This window comes from Syzygium oleosum, unplaced genomic scaffold, assembly GCF_021117445.2.
Source record: "Syzygium oleosum isolate NSW1041296 unplaced genomic scaffold, Sole_v2.1 Sole_v2.09, whole genome shotgun sequence".
Lineage (NCBI taxonomy): Eukaryota > Viridiplantae > Streptophyta > Magnoliopsida > Myrtales > Myrtaceae > Syzygium > Syzygium oleosum.
Window position 1 is genome coordinate 9,335,467 of NW_026607493.1, and position 25,770 is coordinate 9,361,236.

Genomic DNA, 25,770 nt, shown 5'->3' on the forward strand with positions numbered 1-25,770 from the left:
CATAAACTTAGTAACTTAATCACAAAAAAAGGCTGATAACTAATTCAAATAAATATTATACTTTTGTATAAGAATAAAGTTTGTACATAACCTAAACGGGTTGATAAATTTCCATAAAAGCCGGTATAAGTGTACGACGTTGAAATGTTACGCCAACAAATTTTGGTAATTTATTGGAAAAATTGGCAATTCCCAAACTAGTTCCATGCTCAATCTCAAGGTCGCAGCACAAAGTTTCCGCAATAAACTCTCATGTCCATTGCAGGTTGTGAGACCAAAGGGATCCCCATTGAGTTGCATCCAACTTGAATAAATTGAATTTGGATACATAATAATAACACGTTATATGGCAAAAACCAAAAGAAGACGTTATACATATCCATCATTCCTCTGGCCGATGTAATTTCAATAATTCTCTCAACATGACGCCTTCATACACCTCCCATGTGCTGTCCATATCTCTCCATATTCAATCAGAGAGCATATCTTTGAGTTTCCACCTTTTTGAATGATGAGCAGAATTGCTCTTGCTTTCAGGGCGTGTCGGAGGTGCTCCTGGTGATCTAGGCGTCCACGCACAGTACATTTCTGGAGCTATCCCGTCGAGTTCATCCGCTTCCGAGGAAGAACAGGACGCGAACGAGTCTCGTTCTTCGCTCATGAGCTTCTTAAGCGGCACCCGCAAAGTCCTTTTCCTCAAGTTCCTTGAATTAAGGCCATTCTCATCCATGTTTTGGATCGCAATATTGGACATCACAGCTTCATGGATGACGGGGCACAGAGGCCTTATCCGACCATTGTAGAAGATCTCATCAGCGGCTACCATCGCAGGCAACTCTGAACCCTCATCCACAAATGTGAACTCAAAATTGCTTGCCTCACCCTCTTCGTCTTGCTCGGCGGCTGGCACTTCGCATTCTGGCTGTCCTCGAGCAGGTTCTTCCTCGAGCGAGTTATCCATGGCCATCGCTTCCATAACTCTGGAAGCAATTTCTGCTATCTCGTTTGGACAGTAGCTACCGAAGCTTGGACAGAGAGCTAGCAATGCCGATGCTTGCATTCGAGAACCAGTGCATAAACGTTGCATCATAAGGGATGTCTAAACTCGAATTCAGAGCGAGAGAGAAAAGAAGTGTTCAAGAGTTCAAAGGGCAGATGCAATTTATACAGGGTGGAGGACTTGCAGTTGAAGCATCTATCAATGCGTTGGCGGTGGCCGGTTGTGGGCCAGGACCACATGCGTGGCTTAGAAAAAAGGCAAGTTTTGTCATTATTATCATTGGAGACACGAGTGCTTTTCCTTCGTTCACATTACCCGCCACATACAATAGTAACACGCAGGTTTCACCATCTCTACGAGCGGTGATAGTGATGCTTCCTCGCAATATGTCCGCAGGCATCCGTGAGCAATTCAAACTGAAAAGGCAACGACATTAACTATGCCTATAGAAACTTCGTTTTGGACGAAGTAATGATGTCCAGCTTTAGTTTAGGTGACAAAGGGGTTGACCCAACGGGGAGGTGGAAACTGGGTACCGACCAGACCGCGTGCTATCTGACTTTCATTTGTTAGAGAGAGGTTTTCACACTGCAAGCTCGTAGAGAGTCTCTCTATGTGCCCGAGATAGCTGTCCCTAACTCTGTTACTGCCCATTACTTTCTGCCACGTAATTTTGATGAATATAGACGATAGAAAAATGCAAAAAGAAACCAAATATGCTTGCTAGCGCAACACAAAAAGGAGCCATTACCAACACCACGAAATGTGACATTGAGAACTATATGTTCGGATGTCGGCTCTCAGGATGGATATCCCAGAGCAAGCAGACCATATAATTGAATGAGCTTGAATTAGGAAGGGCACCCAAAAAAAAAAGCAGTAAGAACAAAAAGTTTGAAATTATATGACTGTGGGATCCTCTTCTCATTCTTACGAACACCTGCTTCACCCAATACATGACTCAACCAATAAGAATACTATACACAGCCACGCCTGTACAGGATGACTGGGTGGTGGGTGCCTTCAGAAGTCAGGAGGATAAAGTTGTGTTCGCATCACAACCAGGCTCCCCATCCGGCATACAGTTGACATAAACGGTCGGGATCGATGGCATCCTGTATGAGTTGTTGGACCTAGAAGAATATCACAAATCAATGTTACTGTACTCTCGCTAAAGCACTGTAAGCCCTCTCATGAGCCTTATCACCAAACAATTGTTTCCTACTAGAGTCGCTCCAGCACATTCATTTCTAGGATCACTTAAATGCACCTAAAAGCCGGCTTTGCATTTGAGCTAGAAAAGCGAACTTGATAAATAGCGACGGGAGAATGCTTAGCAGAGATACGTCTTTCTTTGTTCAGTTAACATTGGCTATTTAAAAATGAGCCTGAGAGACCATGCTCAGGATCACATTTGAATGGTTGGATCAATGGGAATGGAAAAGGAGGGATTACCTGACCATGCACGCTTCTCCTTTCTCCCTCTTCATATCCATCCAGCTTTTGCTTGACCCGCATCAGTGCCCTTGTAGCATCCTTATTCCCTTCATATTCATCTTGAGAGTCTTCAAAGCATGTCTCCAAGTCATCATACGTTTCCTGTCAAGTCGAGATCGATACTTAGCATGCAAATCTCTACAACAACATGGAGCAAGTAAATGGCAAAAAGAATCGAGTGTAGATGATGTTCATTGACTTCGATAACATCATGTTTCCATTGTGGGATACTTGAACAAATGATCGTGTTAAATATGCCAACACGGTTCTTACGCTTTCCGGAATTTCCATTGACAGAAAATCTATCGCCATTAGGCAGCACAATTTTGGCAACTCTCAAATCTCTTCTATGAATCCTAGAATAAGCCCCATAGTGCAAAGTTGACCATCCACTCGTGGCTATCGAAGAATCGGAAAAAGGGTTCCGAGTTTTCTATTCCCTAGCGAAATTCTAGATAAATCTGCTCAACACTTGAAAATACCTTTTGACGCTGCAAAGCCTTCAATGGAGATAAAGCCCATTTATAAAGTGGATCATGGATGAAAACCTGCAAAAGATTATCTTTCAGTCTTCATACGGAAACATAAAACTTCAAACAACTTCTCAAGACAATCTGTGAAAGCTAGTCCTACTTCAACAATCGTCAGCAGTGCTTCTTTATTTGTCCTCATCACAGAAATAGTCTCTTCACAACATCTTCTGAACACTCCCTCTACTCCTGTAACTCCCATACCATCAATGATGTCTCTTGTTAGCCTGAAAGGGATCTGCAGAATTCAATTGGCGAGACTGCTGAGTGGAATTTTGGTTATATAATTGCACTCTACCCTGAAATTCTTTCCTAGGGAAGTAGTACCCCCATTGTAACCTTTTAACGAATTTCTCTTTAATATTTCCAAAATAATCTTTTTTTAAAATTCTTCCAAGAGGAAGACAAAATATTGAAAGTTTTATAATTAACGAACCCGCTCTGGGGTCTTCAGCATCAACCCTTGCTCAAAGGCAACACCAAGATCGATGTGAACAACCTCTGCAGTGGCCTGATCAATTAGAATGTTCATGGAATGTCGATCTCCTAGACCGACTATATAGCCAACCTGAATAAGAAACAAATTCATTAGCATCTCTCACATCTTCTGCATAAACAATTAACTACAAGAATTTCCCAAGAGAAGTGGAAAAAGGACAGGCATAAATGTCATAATCACTGAGCAAAATCTTATTTAACTTCTTTGGAATGTGTTCACCCATCACTGGCTCACGTTTCTATCTGAAATTTCTAAAGATAAATTTCTGCATAGGTCAAATCAACACTAACGGGAAAATGTTAAAGTACCTCATCTGTCTATAGGATTTCAATGGACCTTATTTCACGTAGCATCCCTTAGCCTTAAGCTTTTAGGTTAGACTTTCTAACATGATATCAAAGTTAGGTTCCGTCTAGTATATCGCGTCTGAGGCTCCCTATGCGTCAAATCCATATGCCGTTATCAATCCGGTTTGCACATATATAGGGGATGTTAAGGTATTCCACATCTCTAGTCTATGGGGCTTCAATAAGCTTTATATTCATGTAATCCCCTTCCACCTATCAACGTCAGCTTCTAGGATAGACTTTCTAACACTAAAGCCTTTCAGTTTCTTTCACATTGGGCCATCTGCTCTGTGGCATCAAGCTTAAGGTACTCCTTATATTAAGCAACAATGTGCTAAAATAATATAACGCAACAATGTGCTAAAAGAATATGGAGAAAAAACGTATCATCTCTACTAGAAATATCAGAGAAGATATATATAGAAAAACCATTGAACTAGCAGCCACGCTTCTCGTGTAAGCAAGCCTTCTCTCAAACCAATCAGCTGGCAATGAGTATCTCTCCAGGAAAAAGTGATGCATGACTGGCCTGTGTCAAGTGTCAAATATGAGTTCAAGGTAGTTTGCTTTGATCTTCACTAAAGTATGCATTTCTATCTCCAAGCAGAGGCAGTAACCTGAAGTTCTTGCAGACTTCTTGGAATGCTTTGCGCTTGTCCTTTTCCTATTAATACAGACAGGTCCAATCATTATTCATTAAAAGAAATGGAAAATAGTCACTTATCTGATACTTATCAACAGCGAAGCAGCAGGGATAATATTCCTAGTTTTAACTTTAGCATCTATCCTCTTTTGGCCCCCTTTTGAATTACTGATTCAGAAAGTCAAATTACTCCCTCGACACTCATTGAATTTGTCAAAATTTGTCAATTATCCAACTCATCACGATAAATTACAGCATGTGTCACTGTCTACATGTTAATAACTTGCTGAAAGATATGAGACTTACATTAGTCATGCGCTCTCGGCATCTATGAAATGACCAATCTCCTCTCCCGTACTGACCATGTGCACCTCCATTTCTCATGCTGAAATTAGATTGACAACAATAGCTATATAAAGATTCGCATAACAATAGAAGTCAAGTTACTAGGAGACTGCATCTTTTATTTATACTGACCTTCCAATAAGGTATTCACCTAGAGGAAGAGTACCATTAACCCATTCAAGCACACCAGCACTAGGAGTAAAAGGGATGACCTATTCAGAAGAAAACCGGTATGAAATCTACCACAGTTATATCATGTCATTCAAGTAAGGTATATAAAACAAATAACAGAAAATAAAAAAACAGAAACCCTTTGCTCCAATGATGCTGTCTAGGATCATATAAACAGAAGTTCTAGAAATTCATCAAGCTCAGTCCAAATTAAGAGTACTAAAATCGATGGAAGCATGATTACCATTAGAAATGTATTAAAGAAAGGTGTTTGTTGTAAATCCAACATCGATCGATAACGGGCTTTAAATGCTCTTTATATTCATGTGGTCTCCTCCAACTATCAGCTTAAGCTTTTGGGTTAGACTTTCTAATATGGTATCAGAGCCAGTGCTATCTCTTTCGCGGATGTGCGTGGTAAAAATTCCATGTGAATGTGCGCAGTATTATCCCACATCGATTGACAACAAATCCTCAATGCTCTTTATATTCATGTGGTCTCCTCCACTATCAACTTAAGCTTTTGGGTTAGACTTTCTAACGATATTAATTAGTCTGCTTTCTACCTAGCCTCCACATCTGAGGTGTAAACATAAAACGCTAGCATACAGCAACTCATTTGGATAACTTTCACCCAGGAGAGGCATCCGACGCTGTTTTAGAGAGTCACGAGGAATAATTACAAACATGCTCAGATGCATTCAGCACAAAATAAAAGCTGTATATCGTGTGATGGAGAACACAAAATGCAGTGCATCCGTCAAAGATTGTCTCCTTGGTAGAAAGGAGGGAAGAGAGGGACCTTGAGGCACCACACAAGCACAGCAGATTCAATCATTAAGAATTGAGTTAAGCTGTTTATGGATGCAGGGGGCGGAATTCTGGGTAACCACCGGTAGAGAGCAATCCACTTGTAAGACTTAGAGTTAAGCACGACGAGACTACTGTGAAACTCTATGATATCACTACTACTTAACAATGAATTTGGGCAGCAGTCAGTGTTTACTAAAGCACTTCAAAAAGGACGGAAGTTCACAAGCAAGTGAATGAAGGCTACATAAATATAATTTTAAAATGGGTGGAAGATTCTAAAGCTTGTCTAGTTGTGATAACAAGATTTTATCACTATTATACTGTTATATGAGAAAGAAACTGTCATCAGATATAAATTGATCAATAGGATACAATTCTGAAATAATATGCAATACTCTTACATAATCCTATATGTCAACGAGAAAACCATTTTACAGGATTGCGATTACATGCTAACATTTGAGTGGGAAGGGTACCTTGTAGGTTCGTACACCTAATCTTCTCTTTCGTGTATCTCGGTGATTATGCAAAAAGGTGTTCACTAAACCAAAAAATTGTTCCATCACCTGCAAAGGATTGGCAAAATCTATCTTCAGCATAAGGATCAAAGTACCATTTCTTGCAAACCTAGATGCGACAATCCACTCTGACAATACACTTGAACATCGCAAATTTTGGAATATGCTGAAGAAACAGAAACTTCCGTTCATGCCCAGAGGAGAATATCAAAAAATTCAAAGTTTGTGCACCCAAAACAACAACAACCATTGCCGAAGTAGATGTCTACTGATGTCTATGTGTGCTTCTCAAAGAAGGTATGGCAGCTTGCAATAGAGAGAAAAAAATAAATTTAAAGAGAACTATTCACTCTGAAACTGCTGAAGAATGATATAAAAAACAATATACCAAGATTGCCAGGCCTTTGATATATTTCAGCATGAAATAGTAGCATGAACTTTTCTACGAAAGAATACATTGGAAGTCTGTGATCATTCTGTGCTAAAAATTTTTTTTATAGAAGAGTCAAACTGGGGTGAGGTCTAGTCCTTATCTCCTCAGTTCAGCATTGATAGATATGACTTTGGCATTTAACAAATTAAAAAATGTAAAAGCTACACCATAGCCAGAAGAATCATCTAAGTGAACAAAACATCAAAGACATCTTTACAGAATGAAATTTTATTTAGCACAAACCTTTATATGCTTAAGAAGACAAAACCACAAAAATTGCAAAGCTGTAAACAAACTTAAAACAACAATCAGTAGCCTTTTATGCAAAATACAGAAGGGCTTAGAAATCTCACAGCATCTTGTCTTAAATCATCATTTCCAGATTTTGCTAGTTGCCGATATTTGTGACCATCAGAACCAAAGCATTCAACTACTTTTGGAGCATTTATTCCATTCATTACCCTATACATCACAAAGAAGAAAGTTAAAGTTGGCATTCAGTGGCATGGGGTTGAAGGAAGAGTATTGAATTTTTCAAATGATGATGACATACGTGATGGTATCTTCTAATCCCTTGAAATACGGGAAGGAGCCCTCCTTATACTGACAACTTCGGTCAATTGGAAAGGTAGCTGTCACAACTGGCACCTAAAAAGTCAATCGTGCATGAAAAGGTGAATACTATGCTTTGTTTTAAAGGACATAACGAAAAGTGGCAGAAAAAAAGTGGATGTTTACAAAAGAGCATAGAAAAATGATGAACTTCTGTGATATAAATGGAGCGGCTGAAAAGTATACACATTACTTATCATTATACATTTATCTGGGCTTACAAGTAAAACAATAGAAAATGACTTACAAGTTCTAGCTCTCTAAGACTCCGGATTTCTCGCGGTAGGGATATTTTTCTGTTGGTGTCCTGTAGATACCACATATTAGTAGTTCCAGTAATGTTGTACGAACATTTAAATTCCTCGATGACTTAACATTTTCATTTTCAAAGATATAAACAGATGAAAAAATTAAGCAATTAAAAACATATGATAAACCTCTCTCCTTGTTTCCAGTTCTGCAAGTTTGATGTAGATCTCCACCATTTGTTTCATCTGCAAACAAAAGTATATCTCATCAATAACTTACGTTGGAGTGGCAAATCCAAATACAAATTAAATTATCGAACAGTAACCCAATTTACTTGTCTGATGATAGCTCCGTGATATGATGACAACTCCTCTAAAAGGTTTTCTGCTGCGAGCTTCTTATCCATATCCACTACAAACGAGTTTCTACTGTGCTGTTTGTCCTTGATTCGGTCACCGTTAGCCAGAGCTAGAAGCTAGACAAAGAGTAAACGAGTTAAAACAAGGGGAGAAGAAAGAAACAAGAAGACCACATCACGGATAGATTAAAAATCCTCCATACATGGGATTTCCGGAAATGACCAATATCACTCTTAAAATCATTTTATATTGTTTGTTTGAGGGATGTGTTTAAGTCTTATGTGCATGTACTCTCCCTCCATCCCATAGATTAAGTTTTTCCATTGGACATTGAAACCTGGTACTAGAGCCAAGTTTCAATTCTTCATATGTAATTAATTATTCATTTGACATATGGTTCTAGTTTGTCTTATTACCCGTAAGTCACATGTCGTTCTTGGCCTGGTTTGCATGTGAGTAGGTGTGTTAAAGTATCCATATTGCTTGACTATGAGGTTTTTGTTCTTTTTCATCCAATTTGCAAGTGAAAGGGTAGTTAATGTATCCCACATCACTTGTCCACGGATTTGTCTGGGTCCAATATACATTTCGTCTCCCTCCACCTAATATCTTAAGCTTTAAGATTGGACTTCTACCAATTATATTTGCTATCTTGCACATTAAAAGTACTACCCTCCTTTCTCCTCAGTCCACAGAGACAAAATGTAGGACAAAGCCATTTTACATGTTAAACCAACCCATATCTTCATATTTAGCCTAAATGATTAGGTAGCCGATTCCCCAGGTGAATTCCTGATATTATTTTCTAACTTACATTTTTTTCAGCCTTCTTGCACCATATTCGCAAGAAGGTTCTCATTCTGGATGCTGAAAAGCTTACAAGCAGAAGTCATTAAGGCAGCATTATCACAAGATAGATAACGGGAATTGAAAATTTTCAACTTATATTTTCTATCCATACAGTCTGCTTAATTGCCGATGGCCTTACATCTTTCTCGAGATACTAAATATATTGTTACATCAGACAATTGCTTTTCAAAGGGTGACAATGATAAAAGGTGAGTATCAATGTCAAAGAGACATTTTGCATACTCCTGTACAAGAAGTAAACCCTTGCTAGCATGTGATGCCAACTATTTGTGAACCTTATTACCTGAAAGACAGTATGATATGGATGGTCCATGGCCATCTTCTTGACAAGAGAGATCAAAGCAAACTGCAATATGAAATTATTATTTTTTAATCAAGACAGCATCTTTACAAGATCTACAGTAATACAATTTTCAATAACCTGAAAGCCATGAGGTCCTTGAGAATCTTTTGAACTTCCCATTCTAGAAGCAATTTGGTAAACTAGTGGTACAAATTTGTAAGACTGAACCTGCAAGCACATTAGTAAAGGAAATATATTGAAAATAATGACGAGGATGGACTAATTTTTAAATAATGACAAAAGGATGGACTAATTTTGGTAATAAAATATAAATCATTATATGAATTGGAAATTAATTCAATAGCTTAGTCTGTACCTCGTCAATTGTGCTGAGCATGCTATTGATGATATTTTGTCTGGAAGAGAGACTGAACCACAAGGAAACCAGACGGAAGACCTGGAAGCAAATAGGTCAGCTTCTTCAATAAATAGAACAAAATTCTCAGATCAAGTGGAGGACACTAGGTCCACGCTAACATTTTAAAGCACTACTGTAGATTCTGGAAACCTAAAAAAATGTAAAATTCATGCCAGTGCAATTTACAAATTACAGTTCTTTAAATCATATGCAGTTAGATTTGAATCACTAAAAAGGAGTGTATCAACTCTCAGATAAAGAAGTATTTATTCAAGCCACACAGTCCAAATTTCATAATTCTAGTCTTGGAAGCACCACAGAAAAAATTTCTAAAACTCTTTAAATCAAAAGATACTCACCACCCTCACATCATATTTGTCTGCTATGACCAAACAACGCTTGTATCCCTCCAAAGCCAGGTTGAGAAAGTTGTCTCTGTCATCCTGATAGGTTGAAAAACAATTAAGCAATCTTGGACTAACATTAAACAGGTTACACCTTAAGCAAATGAAAAATGAGGTAATCAAAATTTAGGTGCAATGTACAAAGATGTCTAAGAAAAGCCTATTCTTAAAGTTAGGGAATAATTGCATCAATCAGATTTATATTTGGAATGTTGAAGATCACAGATCCCTGAATGCCTTAAAGAAGTACAATTGAGAGCATATTCCACAAGGTCTCCACTACAAGAAAATAATATTCCAGTGAAATTCTAGGAGACCAGTGTTAATTGCTCTAAAAGCTTAGCTATTACATGAAGGCGTGATTTAATGATTAAAAATTCTAATATTAGCCCCACGTGTAGGCTGGACTTTAGCCTAAAACTAAAGTATATAAAAGGCCTAAAAAGATTTGCACTCAACACCTCCTGCTTACCATGTGAAATTTCATAGGACCACTGCCAACATCTCTGATGGTTTAAGCTATTAGATCCAGGTGGGGTTCAATATGGAAATATTCTAACAGTCCCTTTAGGGGCATCTCAAGTACAACTATCAACATGGTCAAAAAGAGGGGGTCCTGAGGTACAGCGCTCCACACACTGCCGGGGTTGATGTATACAGCCTTAACCCTGGTTTACCAAAAAGGCCGTTTCCATGATTTGAACCGGTGATCTCAGGCCACAATGGAGTGACCATTTGCTGCTACACCAACGTTAGCCCTCTACATTTATTAATTTGGTAAAAGAAAAGAAAATGCAATGATGGATAGAGAGGGACAGTCAAAGCTTCAAAGGCAGCGCAGCAGCATCTCTGCATAAGGTAAAGCAGTATTTTACAGACACCTGTAATTTCTCAGCTTCTTCCTTATCCATCGCAAGCTGCTTTTGCAACTCTTGTATTTTCGCCGAGTAGTCTGTCTTCTCCCCCTAAATATGAATAGAGGACTGTCCATCAGAACTTTTAAAGCAGATATATGAATATCAGTACCTGATGTGTAGAAACAGTTGCGTCAAACTACCAAAGTAAGGTCATTGATTAATCGAATACTTGGACTTGCCTTCGTTGAACTCTTCAGTCTCCTTACAAGTGCTTCTAATTCCAGGGTCTGTAGAATGAACATGCAAATACAACGGTCACAACAACCATCAATTAGCCCCAAGAGTTCACACTCAAAGAGTTACCTTGTGCTTCCTTAACCGCATCGCTGCTTGCCATTCATTTGAGGTAAGTCTCTCCTCACAACTCCTAAAAAGAGCATCTGCATAGTGTGCAAGATGAAAATGGGTCTGGCCTTGTCTTTCTATGGATTTCTTATCTGTACTTTTACGATCCGCAGCTAGTGAAACTGCAGGTTTCAGGTATTTCTCCAAAATAGTTCTCGAGCTGCATTTCACACAAAAAGTGGGAAAAATTAACATTTCCTGAAAGTTCTAACTGAAAGCAAACTAAGTTTCACTACTTCTAGATGTGGACCATTACTTGCTGGATCTGGTTTCTGCCAGCCACTTTCCAATCAAGCGATATACGTCTGAAGACTTTTCTTCCAGAGGGAAATTTTCTGAAATATACTTGGCAAGGCTGATGGCCATCTCATTCTGACCCTGAGCACGCAGAAGCTTTGCTTCTTCTAGCTGCAAATACAGCATATTGAAATGTTAAGATACGAACTATATTCAGCATTGTTCTCCAAAGTCTCAAGTTTGGTTCCCCAAACCCCCTTTCACTCATTTATGGTGTATTCCCTTCTTTATTCTATAAAATACATTCTGTGCAGCTCTGTGACTGCTTAAGCTTTTAGAGGAAATCATTGTGCACTCATCTTTAACACTCGTAATGAAATTTTCCTGCATTTCTACTTTCATAAGAATTTGATTGGGTCTAAAACCATATATAAGCTACTGCAAGTAATTCCTATTTGTAATTATTCTAGGATCTTCAAGAGAGAGGGAAAGAGAAATAATCGAAGGCTACATCTTTAATCAATAACTTAATGAAAGTGTTCATAAGACGGTTCAATTTATTGAGCATGAGAGACACTAACAAAATCCTATCACAGACTGCATGGAGAAGATCTATCTCTGAGATGAAACAACAGTTACAAGAAGATGAACCGACAACAGAAAAAGGCAGCACAGTCAAAGTTCATGTTAGCATGTCCATTTGATATTCAGTCCACACAAATCTCAACTAAACCAGACAATCTTACCCTTCCAGTCCAATATAATGTAGAGCCTGGCTCCCCGCTCCCAACCGCGAGGTACTTAAACTCATGTAAAGATGCAGCTGCTTGAGAAAACCTAGAACCCTGTAGAAAGGCATGTACGAGAGATAGCACTAAAAAGTGCAAAAGCCTTTTGACTTACTAAGTGAAACTAGTCACTTTAAGTTATACCTTCCGAAGGGTGGAGGCAGACTGCAAAAGATGTTGCACCATGCAGTCCTTGCAACTCAAAATCTTGAGCAAAACCCCCCTGAAGGCAATGAAAGGCTCTAAAAGATTCATGTGCAGCTCTGTTCGTTTCACAATCCATTCCCAATCAGAATTCAGCCAAACCATCTAAATTGTAGTCAAATGGAATAGATCAGTAGGTCTGATAGAAATTAGAGAAACACATACAAGCTAACATATAATAGTAGTAAATGTTGAGATAGTAGTCTGCATTCAAAAGCTTTAGACACAGAGAGAATAACTACGGGCATACTTCGACCAAAAAAAAAAAACTACAGGCATACACTAAGGAAAGACTTAAATTATCAAGTATATGGTGGAGTCAACTCCTAATATGAGAAAGTAAGAATAGTCCTAATTAGACTTTGGTCCTTAACCGACTCTGGTAGAAAAAAAATAAAATCACTGACTTCAACCTTTAAGACAAACAAAGTCCAGGTCGCATCTTGAAGAAAGTAGTGTCCAACTTGGAATTCCTTTCATTGACTGACTTCATTAAATGACCAACTCAAAGTTTGTTGATTAAAGTGGAGCAAAGACCAAGTCAAAGTTTGATTCTTCAAGGCGGTGAAACTTGATCCTATAAATAAGGCTTAGAATGAAGCATTTAAAGATAGGACACAGAAAGTCTCTAGCAGTGAGAGCCTCATAATAAGAGAGGAAGAGAGTTGGCCTCGTGAGAGAGAGCCAGGAGAGAGCCTCCGAATAGAGAAATAGAATAGCTGAGTGTGTGCTTGTATAAGCTAGTTTGCTTCGAGTGTTTTGAGTGTGGTGTGAGAAAATAAATTGTAATAGTTGTGTGAGATAATATTTGAGTGTTATACTTGTCCTGCAGTTTGGTATAACGAGTGTGTCTCGAGTTGTCTATTACAATTCTCTCATATTACTACCACAAAGCTTCTGCAAACCTAACAAGTGGTATCAGAGTTGTATTTCCGAATACCCTACAATTGGTATCAGAGCAAGGTCGCACTCTACAGTACAATGAACAGATTTCTCATCAAATGACAACATCATTGAATAAATGGGCAATTGGCTACATTAGTTTGAGCTCTCAACTAGGTTTGACTGGACATCTTCAAAACGCTTACAGTCCACAAGGAAGAATCCAATAGTTATGCCAAGCATACCAAGACTCTGATGAAAGAAATATAGGATTTCGATGTTGACTTCACACGAAAAAAACCAGTATGCCCAGAAAACAATTTCCTTATACTACGTTCTTTACATACAAGCAATTAATTAGGAGCTTATAGAATATAGACTTGGATTAAAAAGGGCAAGAAAAGACCTAAAAAGATGTGGACAGAAACAACAAGAAAATATAAACTATGGTCTTAGATCTTACAGAAGACTAGATATGTGTTGAAAACCAGATCCGGATATTTTAGTTAGCAGTAGAAGTTCGATTATTTTGTTTCCAGATTTTCAGGATTTTGTTTGTTAGCTTTTAGGAATTTGTTTCCTAAGTTTTAGGGTGCTGATAATTTTTTTAAACCAGCAGATACTAACCAGATTTATGGCTAGTATATCTGGCTTTTTGCTTCGGTAGTTAGCACAAAATAATTAGCTGGACGAGCAGCTATAAAAGGCCAGAGGCCTCTTGTAATTTCGTAGCCCTTTTCTGGAGAAAAAAACTTAGAACAATTTCTCCTAAATTTCTACGAATTGAGGACAAGAACATAAAAGTGTTAGTATAGTTGATCCACATAGTAGTATCTCCGTTGACCCATATAAACCAAGAAGAGGTCGAATCATAGTTTTGGTAACATAGTTTCTATAGACCTATTGGCTAATGAGCCATTATTACTTTAGCACACGAGCTACAAATCCTTGTCTCAGCCTAAACCTGTTCAAAGGCTTTCATAAATTGGATGTTGACACCGTGAAAGATTGCAAAATATGGATCAACATTAAGCAAATAGAAAAGTTCCATCAGATATACAAGTCGACCAACATTCCACACCTCACAACATCAGTCGAAACACTGTTCTGAAGTGAATGGAAGCATCTATGAAACAATGACATGACACGGAAGCTCTCAGGCTTGATCACCACTATCATAATAAGCAGATAAAAGCCAAGTAACTACCTGGTCCATTGTAGGAATTGAAGGTTCAGAAAATAGTTTCTGCTTCCATGGATACAATTTCACTTTATTGGATGAGAAGGATCTCCAACGCATATCCCAAGCTTTGCCAAGATGGTACAATATCTGCAGAAAAATAATAATAATGGCCAAAAGAATGAAAAGGATAACTAAATATAGCTGATGAAATTTTAATTTGAAGAATTACAATTTTTCTAGAGATCACGAAAAAAAATAACTTTTGCTTTAACTTTTGAAGAATGACATAAACTAGTAAGAGAATATAAAGGCAATGAAAGACACTATAGATCCCGTATCATGCAAATAAGGGGTATTATGGGCACCAAGATTCCCTTTTGTAACTAAAATCGTTACATTTAAAATTTCTTATGTGCCTACATTACAACTTTAGAATATTTATGTACAATCAAAGCAAAACTTCGAGGCGTTATAAAGAAAAGGGCACACCACTAGCTACATATACTGAATCTCACAGAAAACCATATTACAAAGCCTCTGTTATAGATGCATAGCCTTAGCTAGTTGGACTAAGAGCAATTGTGATAAAGGCTTTGTACTGTAATGCTAATGTCTTGCGATGTCTTTTGCACAAATACTATGTCCAGAAGGTGTGTTGAAAGTACTTGGCTAATAGGGGTATATTTGTCTATTTTTTTTATTATTTTTATGTATTGCAGCAATAAGGGTAATATTGTAATTTTGCCTTTTGGCATTATTATAAATAGATAGCTTCGGGTCACATAGACCTGACCAAGCATTTAGTTCAGTCTTTTTCTCTCAACATGGTATCAGAGCCAGATCTAAATTGAAACCCTAACCCTAATCTCTCCTCTGCGCAAACTTTCTTTTTTCCCTCTTCACGCCTTCACTCTCTACCACTGCAGTTCCTGCTCATCTTCTCCTTTACTTTTTTCACAGTGTAGGGCGGCACTAATGAGGTGATTCTTTGAATCTAGTGTCTGCCCTAAACTTCACCTCTATGAGATAAACTAAAACTTCTTGCAGTCCGCGATAGGTGGTTCAATCTCTTCTGCGTTTTTTTGGATCTTCTTGTCTGGAATTGTTTCTACCTTGCCACTAGCCTACAATTCTCTCGTGTGTGAAGACCAAAGCACTGCAGTTCGTGGACCACCATATTTTGTTCAGATTCTTTGGGAAAAATTAGAATTATCGATTTTTTTTCAGGTTTTCAAAACCTTGAAAAATCGATTTTTTTTTCCTTCCCTCGATCTAAGCTAATTTTTTGGAGGATAATTCCAGCCTACTACTAGAGACACAATGTCTGACGGTTCAATTGAGAACCCTCCATCGACAAGAGATGGCCGTACAGATTATCACTTTCGCTATTGTCTCTGTGAAGCTTGACGGCACAAATTATTTGATATGATCTCGACCTATATTCTTGACCATTGCAGGCTGTGGGCTTAGAGGACATATCAATAGCACTTCTGTGAAGCCGGATACATCAGGTGCTACTCAGGACAAGTGGATCTCGAATGACTCTTTGGTAATGTCTTTTTTGCTTAACACGATGCAGTCACATATTGCAAAAGGATATTTGATTCTTGATACTGCGGCAAAGATTTGGTCAGCTCCTAGGGATACTTATGGTCAAATCGGGAATGATGCACAAGTGTATGAACTTCGAAAAAGGGTTCATGATACCGCTCAGGAGATGACTATATCTCGATATTATGCTGAGCTTCGGAGTTTGTGGCAAGAGCTTGATCATTATACTGATTATCACCCAACCAATGCTACAGACATTGCTACCTACAAGAACCATGTGAACAAGATAAGAGTTTATGATTTCTTAGCAGGAATGAATGTTGAATATGATCAAATACGTGTTCAAGTCCTTAGCCGGTCTCCATTTCCTACTCTGGAACAGTCCTATACCCTAGTTCACTCAGAAGAAAGCCGTAGGACAGCAATGCTCTACCCGTCTACTATTGATCGATCTGCTCCACAAATCAGTGCTGGCACTATTACTAAATCTAGTTTGTTCTCGATTTAATGATACCTCTAAGGAGGCTATGAAGTGTGAACATTGTCATAGGCCGTATCACACCAAGGCTACCTGCTAGAAGTTACATGGAAAACCTGAAGATTTTGAGGAAAAAAAGGCACAAAGAAAGACAAAAAACAAAGCAAACCATATTGAAACTGTTTTTGCTACACCTAATACTGATATCGATTTATCCCAAGAACTTCAGACATTTCGACGTCTACTGAAAACTTCTGCTACTGCTTCCTCCACGGTTGCCAATTGGTTTTCCCTGTTTGCTTCAAATCTAGCAACTTCAGGTATCTTCTTTGGGGGCTTTAATACATATGTTGTTTCCAGTCCATAGATCATTGATACAGGGGCTACAAATCATATGACAAGTTCTTCTAGTCTCTTTCATCGATACACCCCTACTTTCAGTAGAGACAGTTCGTGTAGCTAATGGAACACTTTCTTCCATCGCTGGAAAAAGGTCTATCAATTGTTCCTCCATTCTCCCCTTGTCTTCCGTTTTACATATTCCATCATTCTCTACTAATCTCCTTTTTATTAGTAGTCTGACTCGAGACTTAAATTGCAAAGTAACTTTTTTTCCTTATTATTGTATTTTTCAGGATATGGTAGATCAGATGGTGGTCTTTATCTGCTCGAGGGCAGTGGGGTTTCTACTTCTATTTCGTCTACTACGCCTCATCAAGTTAATTTAGCATTGACAGATCTCCATCAATGGCACTGCAAATTAGGTCATCCGCCTTTCGGAACTTTAGAAAAAGTTTTTCCTAGTCTCGTTTCAACTTGTAATAAAGATGAGTTTTTTTGTGAAGCCTGTGTTTTGGCTAAACAAACTCGTTAAATATATTCATCTTCAAATAATAAAAGTCGTTTCCCTTTTCATGTGATTCATATCGATGTATGGGGTCCTTTCCGACGTACTTCTATTTCTGGTCATCAATGGTTTGTCACTTTTATCAATTGTCGTACAACTTGGGTTTACTTGTTGAAACATAAAAGTGACGTTTTTCGTTGTTTTCAAATTTTTCACAAAATGATTCAAACTCAATTCAACGCCACTGTGAAAATTCTTCGCAGTGACAATGGCACTGAATACACTGAAGGTCAGTTTCAACAGTCTCTCTGATCATTACATTATTCATCAGACCAGTTGTGTTGATACCCCAACACAAAATGGTGTTGCCGAAAGAAAGAACCGACATTTGTTAGAGGTCGCCAGGTCTCTTATGTTTGCACGTCATGTCCCCTCTCAGTATTGGAGTGATGGTATCTTAACCGCTGCCTATTTAATCAATCGGATGCCAACTAGAATTCTTGATTTCCACACACCTACTGATTTTTTGGAGTGTTCGACTTTTATTCTTCCCCCAAAAATTTTTGGTTGTGTTTGTTATGCCCATAACACTATCTCTAAGAGTAAGTTGGAACCCCGTGGTCTCCGCTGCATATTTCTTGGGTATTCAGCTACTCAGAAGGGTTATAAGTATTATCATCCTCCTTCTAGGCACAGTATTATATCTATGGATGTATTATTCCGCTCCACCTCTTCAAGGGAAGTGTCCTAGGGTAGAGGTGTTGCCAATTCTAAATGTTCCTGAGGATATTACTTACCCTCCTCCTCCTCCTCCAATAGTCTCTAATGGTTCTTCTCCTTCCCAAGAGGAGAACGATGCAACACAAGCAAAGGAAAGAACAATACCTCAAGGGGAGATATTAGAGGGGGAGACGACACCTGTTAGGCAAAATATCGTTATCTTTCAAGGGCGGATTGATAGTGGGGAAACATTGAAGATATATCGTCGTAGGGATCCCACTACCAACACGCAGGTTAAGACCATTGATACATTGCCTATTCAGTCATCATCTCCGGATCCGGATTCTACTACTCCTTCTGGTGAGGTTTCTCCTTCTGATCTTCCTATTGCACTCCAAAAGCGTATTAGAACTTGTACTCAACACCTTATATCTAATGTTGTCTTGTATGACTCTTTGTCCAACTTTTATCGTACTTTTGTATATTCTCTATCTTCTGTTTCTATTCCACGGAATTGGCAAGAAGCTTTTGCAAATAAGTGGAAGGTAGCAATGGTGGAGGAAATGCATGCTTTGAAGAAAAATGACACGTGGGATCTTATTGTTCTTCCTCCTGGGAAACAACCGATAGGATGTAAGTGGGTGTTTGTAGTCAAACAAAAGATGGATGGTATTGTGGATAGATATAAAGCACGATTGGTGACGAAAGGATTTACTCAAACTTATGGGATTCACTATCAAGAAACCTTTGCTCCTGTTGCCAAGTTGAATACTGTTCGAGTGTTACTTTCGTGTGCTGTAAATCAGGGATGTGATCCTCAGCATTTAGATATGAAAAATGCCTTTCTTCATGGAGAGTTAGAAGAGGTGTGCATGGAGATTCCTCCAGGTTTTTCTTGCGACAAAACTCAAGGTAAAGTGTGTAAGTTGAAACGTGCACTTTATGGTTTAAAGCAATCACCTCGAGCTTGGCTTGGTAGGTTTCAAAAAGCTATGATCTTTGTTGGTACAAAGAGAGTAATGCTGATCATAATTTGTTTGTGAAGAGATCAGGTGCTAAGGTCACTATTCTCATTGTCTATGTAGATGACATTATTGTCACAGGGAATGATACTGATGAGATAAGCCGGTTGAAGAAGTTTCTTGGACAAGAGTTCGAAATAAAGGATCTTGGAAAGCTCCGATACTTTCTTGGCATTGAAGTTGCTAGATCTTCAAAAGGTATCTTTCTATCCCAAAGGAAGTATGTCCTTGATCTTTTAACAGAAGTTGGGTTATTGGGATCTCGTCCCTCTGATACACCTATTGAAGTCAATACTCGTCTTCGAGAAAAGGATGGTGATCCAATGGATAAGGATCGTTATCAACGGTAGTAGGCAAGATGATTTATTTATTCCACACCAGATCTGATATTGCTTTTGCTGTGAGCCTAGTGAGTCAGTTTATGCATGACCCATACTCTACTCATATGTATGTTGTTCTTCGAATCCTTCAATATTTGAAGTCAGATCCCAGAAAAGAGATTCTTTTGTCTCCTCATGATGGCTTGAAAGTTGAAGCCTATACAGATGCGGATTGGGCTGTATCTCCTGACCGGAAGTCTATTTCTGGGTATTGTACTTTCTTAGGAAGGAATCTTGTGACTTGACGCAACAAAAAGCAAAATGTGATTGCTCGATCTAGTGCTGAAGCAGAGTTTCGTGCAATGACACAAGGAGTTTGTGAGCTGTTATGGCTTAAAGGATTACTTGAATATCTTGGTGTATCTGTTCCTGTTCCTATGATGCTATATTGTGATAATAAGACCGCTATTAGCATTGCTCACAATCCTGTACAACATGACCATACGAAACATGTGAAAATTGACAGGCACTTTATCAAAGAGAAGTTGGAGAGTGGTTTAATTTATATGCCCTTTGCTCAATCAGGTAATCAACTTGCTAATGTGTTGACTAAAGGATTATGGGGTAAATCGTTTCATCCTGTTTTAGTCAAGTTGGGCATATGTGATATCTATGCTCCAACTTGAGAGAGAGTGTTGAGAGTACTTGGTTAATAGGGGTATATTTGTCTATTTCCTTTATTATTTTTATGTATTGCAGCAATAAAGGTAATATTGTAATTTTGGCTTTTTGGCTTTATTATAAATAGATAGCTTGGGATCACATAGACCTAACCAAGCATTCAGTTCAGTCTTTTCTCTCAACAGTTATGTAGCGAATTCAAGGTGAGGAAAAGAGTAGGTAGCTGAAACAGGTCCATGAAAGAGACTGTAATCGACATTGTTTATCTTATTTCCTGAGTACAAGAAATATGGATGATTACCTGTAGTTTGATGATTGTTGAATAGATATGTTCAGTACTTTCCACACTTGCATGAGAGACAGACCATACAAGCTCCTGAAACAAAGATAAAGTAAAGAAACATAGTGAAATTTTGTAATAACATTGAGAAATTTTGTAGAAGCGCTACCAACTGTACCAAAAGCTCAAGTTATTAAATGAAGATGTGACTTAATCTTTAAGTATCGTGACACTCCACCTCACACATAGGATGGTATGACCTAATACTAAATTGTACAAATTGACAATAGGTTAAATAAATAAGGGCCCTAGAAGGAATTGAAAAGCATCACTAGAAAGAACAAAAGGGATCTATTATACCAATTATTAAATCTTGGATGGAAATTTCTTTTACCCATTTCTCTCGATAATCTATTATTAACTTCTTTCCAACTCAAGACCTCTTGGCTCTTGCTCTTATACCATGTCAAATTTTATCGGAACACTGCCAGCTATTCTAAAAGCTTAAGCTGTTTAATGAATGCGTGCTTTAATATTTAAGTATTGTAACAAAGATAATGACATCCCCTTGATGTAGCTGAGAGGTAATCACCTGCTTTGAGTCCTTGAGTTTTCCATGAAATTCCTCATGATCCCCTTCTTGCAGTGCCCTCAAACAACTGCTTTCCATGATGTAGAGAAGGGGAAAAATATAAGCACGCAAAGGTGAATAACATTGTTCTTTAACTAGAAAGCAAATGCAAGATACTATGTGCTGCATGAAGACTAGCCAGTTAATTCATCATCTAGATTGGAGGACAACGTCAAAGTTTCAAATCATTTGGTATACATGGCATTGATAAAATAGCTTCAGATGCAACTCCTCCTTTTTCTACCAATAATCCATAAATTGTCTAGCATAGCAGCACTATCATTTAAGTAGTTGCTAAAAAGTTCTAGCATTTAATTACTTGTTAAGTTTCAACTAATAACTCAGACCAAAAAAAAAAGTTTCAACTAATAACATAGACAACTCTCCAGAAGAAACTTTTCAAGCAGATAAATGACCTCCCCATTCGAGAATAGCACTATTCTTCAAGTAACCATCCATTGAACTAATGTGCTCAAGATAGAGCTAACTATAGTCAAAATTATTGATGAACCAAAAAATCAATCTCATAACATGATGAAGAATCTGGTTCATAATTTCTAAAAGTATGAAGACCCCAAGTCTATAATGTTGGTCAAAATAAGAAAATATAAAATGAAAAGAACTGAGTTGACACATCAGTTTCTGAAATATAAGCATCACACAAATGATAACAGTATAATACCTAATATGTGTATTCAATGTTTCTGAAACTCTTTTATTACTCTAATCATGGCTGTATGAAGATATTAAAATTAGATGGTTAACATCTAGACTTTATTCATTTGTATTCTTTTATGTTCATCTCCTACTCCACCCCCACCTACCTCGTTGAAGTTGGTTCAACCAATCTGGCTGATTTTTTCCTATTTTGACTTTTTATCGACCTCCAATTAAGGGTTTTTAACAACAATCGACAAACAAATGATTTGCTGAGGAACCTGCCAATTAGATCTAGTGTTCAAAGCATTGATGTTGGTTAGCTCATAGATCATGAGCTTATGATAACATCCATCAGATACTAGATATTTTCTTTCACTGTTTAATATTTCCAGAATATTTTCCACAAAAATATGTTTCTTTCTTTAAAAATGCGAGCCTATATACATACTGATATGCGAGTAGCTTTCACTAAGATGGACATTGTGAGATGTTCAATAAAATCTCTGCATCTATCAATACATCACTACAATACCTTCTCCTGTCTCTTTCCTTCCTTCCATATTAGACAATGGACATAGCCCAATCAAGAGAGAGTAGAGGGGACAGAAATTTCTGAGTTAGAATGTCCATCCTAAAAGTTTTAGCTATTATATTGGGGAAGACTATATGCATATCAAACTCAGTCAAATCTCGTAGGCAAGCATTGTGGCATAATTTTGACACCACCTTTTATGTGCAAACTGAACGAAGAACAACGCGTTCAATTGACCAACAATAATATAAGACAGACAAGAATCACACTTGAAATGAATTATTGAATAGGGCATGAAGAATTGAGACCTGACTTTTATATTATGCCAAAATGTCCAACCTAGAAGCTCAAGCTATAGAGTGAAGGAAGACAACACGGATGTAAGGTCTAGTCAAACCCTATAGACAAGTGATATAAGACAATTTTAACACTCCACGTATCTTCATTCTTTTTCTTTTAGCTCAATTTTCAATTTTTTCCTTTGATCTCCCTACTAATAAACCTCGCGTTTTAGGTGTGCAAAAACGGAAAAATGCCAAGCATAAAGTATAAGACCACTATTAACAATCATGAGAACTCCAATCTCCCAACTGACCACCTATACTGGCAAGCTTGCTGTGAATGCACGTGCAGGCACTTGTTTGTGTGTGTGTGTGTGTGTGTGTGTGTGTGTGTGTGTGAGAGAGAGAGAGAGAGAGAGATTACTCATCAATGAATAGAAATTCACATGGTCTGCATTCAATATCTAAAAACAGAGAGGCATGACTCATATATGGGGGTGAAGGAAAAGAATTATTAGCCATCAGTTAGGGTAAATTCACATGGTTCACATTTTATGGTTTTAAAAAGATGTGTGATTCACATATGTAGGAATCAAACACTCTCATAATTACTACTTAAATATAACTAAAGGAAAAGTTACTTGGTAACTATCGTCTCCTATTCCTTTGTTTGCGTCCTTCTAGTAATTTCACTGGAAAGATATAAAGCAACTAGAAGTTTTAATAATCGAAGTGAAAAATAAGGGTTATTTGTATATTAAAAACATTACCAGTGGAGGCTCTCATTGAAACGATCACATCTAATTTGTTGACCATAAGAAAGAGCAGCAGATCTGTAAAGTGAGGAGAAATCCCAGTTCCCAGCACGCCAAGCAGCCTCATACTGTGGACCATGAAATCATAATCATCCCGATCAGTATGCTTTCTCTAGTTGGCCAAAAATCAATGCGAAAGGGCAAATCCTCAAAAGGTGGATATATATCGCAAAAAAAATTATCTTTCCATTTAAGGAAATGAACAAATTGTACCTGCAATTCATAAAGTTCTTCATCATACTGGAACTGTCCTCTACGAGAAGTCAATCCTTGGAAATACAAATCCAGCACATGACTACAACCAGTTTTCTGCAAAGATCTAATAATCCCTTTGTAAGGTTTTCCCAGCCTAGTCACACTGTCAAATGCAGAAGAAGATGGATGAGCTGTTGAAGGAAGGGTCTCTGCTAACACTGTCCTGGAACATTTGCCATCCACCACCATGGCTTTTGACCTAACTTGTAAGTCATAATATTCAAGGGCCTTGCTCCAATTTCCCTCATGCTCAAAGGTGATGATTTGAGAGGTCAACTGTCAACAGTAATATCCCATTTGTTGATTTAATACAGAACAACTTTATAAGAATTGAAAAGGACTACAGCATGCTATAATACATACATAACTTTTGAAGAGAATTGAGCATTCATTTGTTCATACTACTGTATTGACTTGATTACACTAGCATATTCACCGACCATACATAATTATGCCACAAAGCCAAGATCTAAGATGAAAAAAGCAGACTACAGCACATGCATGCTAAGTAGAGATTCCAATCTGAAGTAATATGACTCCGCCATCCCGAACTCAAAGTTTAGCTTCAACTGTGCTAGCAGGTCATAATAACTTTCGTGCAGACAGCAGGAGGCATGTAAGCATATTAATAATGTCATCTGCACTCAAGGCAAGGATCAGGTGTTGCGAATCCACACGTCTGACTAGTCCTTTGAGAAAATATGAGACTTTGGAACTCGTTTAAAAAGGATCCGAGAAATGGGACACAAGCAGGGGGACAAGTCATGCAGTTCACCTTAAATATAAATTCAGTTGATTAATGCTATTTTTGGGAAAATAGAAAATGGGGGAGTGGAAGAAAATTTCAAAACTTTCCCTCTTCTTCTCACAAAAATATTAAAATTTTACCCATTTTCCTCACCTCCCCCTCTTAGCCTACCTACTAATACATCAAAGTCATAGCAGCACAATTTTCAGCTCAATTTTCAATTATTTTCTTGACATAAGCGTGTTTTTAGCCTGATTTCTTAAATTCATCTTTAAAAATAATTATATTTTCTAAAATGTCATATGTGAATACAACCTAGGCAAGAAAACTTATTTCTAAACTCATTAATCAAAAACTTAAGTGAGTTCACCCCTTTCCACTAGGCATTTTCATTATTTATGTGTTGGCCCAAATGGATCAAGGATCTCGGTCCCTCAGCCTTCATCACTCCATCCCTTTCATCACCCCCCCCCCCCCCAGCTCACTCTCCTTCCCTTCACCCTCATCTTCTTCTATACGAAATGTATACCAGTTTCTACTGAGAAAAGAGAGGATCAGAATTCAAAGTGATCGCAAGCCGTGTCCACAGCTCAGATGTGTGTCCCCACACAAATCTCATGTCCACATCTGTTTCGTGTCGCACGGGTACTTTGGCCCAAAGTGTTGAGTCCGAGTAACACTGCATATTAAAAACTTATGACTTGCAAACAGGAAAATATAAATGACAACTAGAAGAGGAGACAAGTGAGCCTGGATTTAAACCAGTTAATATCCTTATGGATCCTAACATGAATCTAGTCCAAGATGAAGGGGAATGTATTCCAAACCCTGCACATAATGGCAGATTGGTTGGAACACAGAACTACCTTTAACATTACTCATCCTGATACAGTTCTCCTAGTGAGTAAGTCAGTTCATTGATTCATTACGACAGAGCCATTGGGATGCAGTGTATCATATACTTCAGTATATAGAGGTGCTCAAGTTAAAGTAGAGTCACATCACGATCATGGGTGTATTTGTACTATCAGATGCAAATGCCTACCGGGGTGGTGCTCTATTTGATAGACAATCTACATCAGGATACCATATGTTCAATGGACAAAATCTCATCTCGTGGAAGAGCAAGAAGTGAAATGTCATAATTATGTCGATGTAGAAGCAGAAAATAGAGCCATGTTTCGAACCATCTAACACATTTAGCTGAGGTGTAGGATTCACACAGACAGTCTATACAACTATGATCAGGCTGCATTGCACTCCAATGTTCCACAAAAAAACTAGACATGTTGAAACTGACTATTCATTGATTAGAGAAGGTGGTTTCTGGTGAAATCAAAACAGCCTTTGGGAGTTCGAGTAATCAACTTAACAATTGTTCACTAAATCTCTATGCAGTCCT

At 38.0% G+C, this 25,770-nt stretch overlaps 2 protein-coding genes across 4 annotated transcripts in view; both read right to left on the reverse strand.

Annotated features, from left to right (window-relative positions):
* Positions 1-234: 234 nt before the first annotated feature.
* LOC115691189 (uncharacterized) lies at positions 235-1,149 on the reverse strand. Its single transcript, XM_030617768.2, has one exon. The coding sequence runs from the start codon at positions 1,088-1,090 to the stop codon at positions 470-472; it is 621 nt and encodes a 206-aa protein (XP_030473628.2). The 5' UTR covers positions 1,091-1,149; the 3' UTR covers positions 235-469.
* A 571-nt stretch (positions 1,150-1,720) lies between these two features.
* Positions 1,721-25,770, reverse strand: part of LOC115691131 (serine/threonine-protein kinase ATM) — a 58,743-nt gene continuing 34,693 nt past the window's right edge. For 2 of the 3 annotated variants that reach the window (XM_056314415.1, XM_030617717.2), the window contains 30 exons: positions 23,579-23,896; positions 23,321-23,433; positions 21,039-21,105; positions 20,468-20,542; positions 14,572-14,694; positions 12,423-12,587; positions 12,237-12,335; positions 11,510-11,661; positions 11,212-11,413; positions 11,088-11,135; positions 10,873-10,956; positions 9,947-10,030; positions 9,546-9,626; positions 9,308-9,397; positions 9,170-9,232; positions 7,992-8,132; positions 7,846-7,902; positions 7,656-7,715; positions 7,350-7,444; positions 7,150-7,258; positions 6,322-6,411; positions 4,994-5,073; positions 4,823-4,901; positions 4,491-4,537; positions 4,303-4,402; positions 3,464-3,595; positions 3,131-3,265; positions 2,980-3,045; positions 2,456-2,599; positions 1,721-2,133 (listed from right to left, as the gene is read on the reverse strand). In XM_056314415.1, coding sequence (XP_056170390.1) covers positions 2,056-2,133; positions 2,456-2,599; positions 2,980-3,045; positions 3,131-3,265; positions 3,464-3,595; positions 4,303-4,402; positions 4,491-4,537; positions 4,823-4,901; positions 4,994-5,073; positions 6,322-6,411; positions 7,150-7,258; positions 7,350-7,444; positions 7,656-7,715; positions 7,846-7,902; positions 7,992-8,132; positions 9,170-9,232; positions 9,308-9,397; positions 9,546-9,626; positions 9,947-10,030; positions 10,873-10,956; positions 11,088-11,135; positions 11,212-11,413; positions 11,510-11,661; positions 12,237-12,335; positions 12,423-12,587; positions 14,572-14,694; positions 20,468-20,542; positions 21,039-21,105; positions 23,321-23,433; positions 23,579-23,896 — 3,177 coding nt within the window. In that variant the 3' untranslated portion in view covers positions 1,721-2,055. Of the gene's footprint in view, positions 2,134-2,455; positions 2,600-2,978; positions 3,046-3,130; positions 3,266-3,463; positions 3,596-4,302; positions 4,403-4,490; positions 4,538-4,822; positions 4,902-4,993; positions 5,074-6,321; positions 6,412-7,149; positions 7,259-7,349; positions 7,445-7,655; positions 7,716-7,845; positions 7,903-7,991; positions 8,133-9,169; positions 9,233-9,307; positions 9,398-9,545; positions 9,627-9,946; positions 10,031-10,872; positions 10,957-11,087; positions 11,136-11,211; positions 11,414-11,509; positions 11,662-12,236; positions 12,336-12,422; positions 12,588-14,571; positions 14,695-20,467; positions 20,543-21,038; positions 21,106-23,320; positions 23,434-23,578; positions 23,897-25,770 lie in introns of those variants that run through there. The other variant, XR_008817175.1, reaches the window with a different exon arrangement.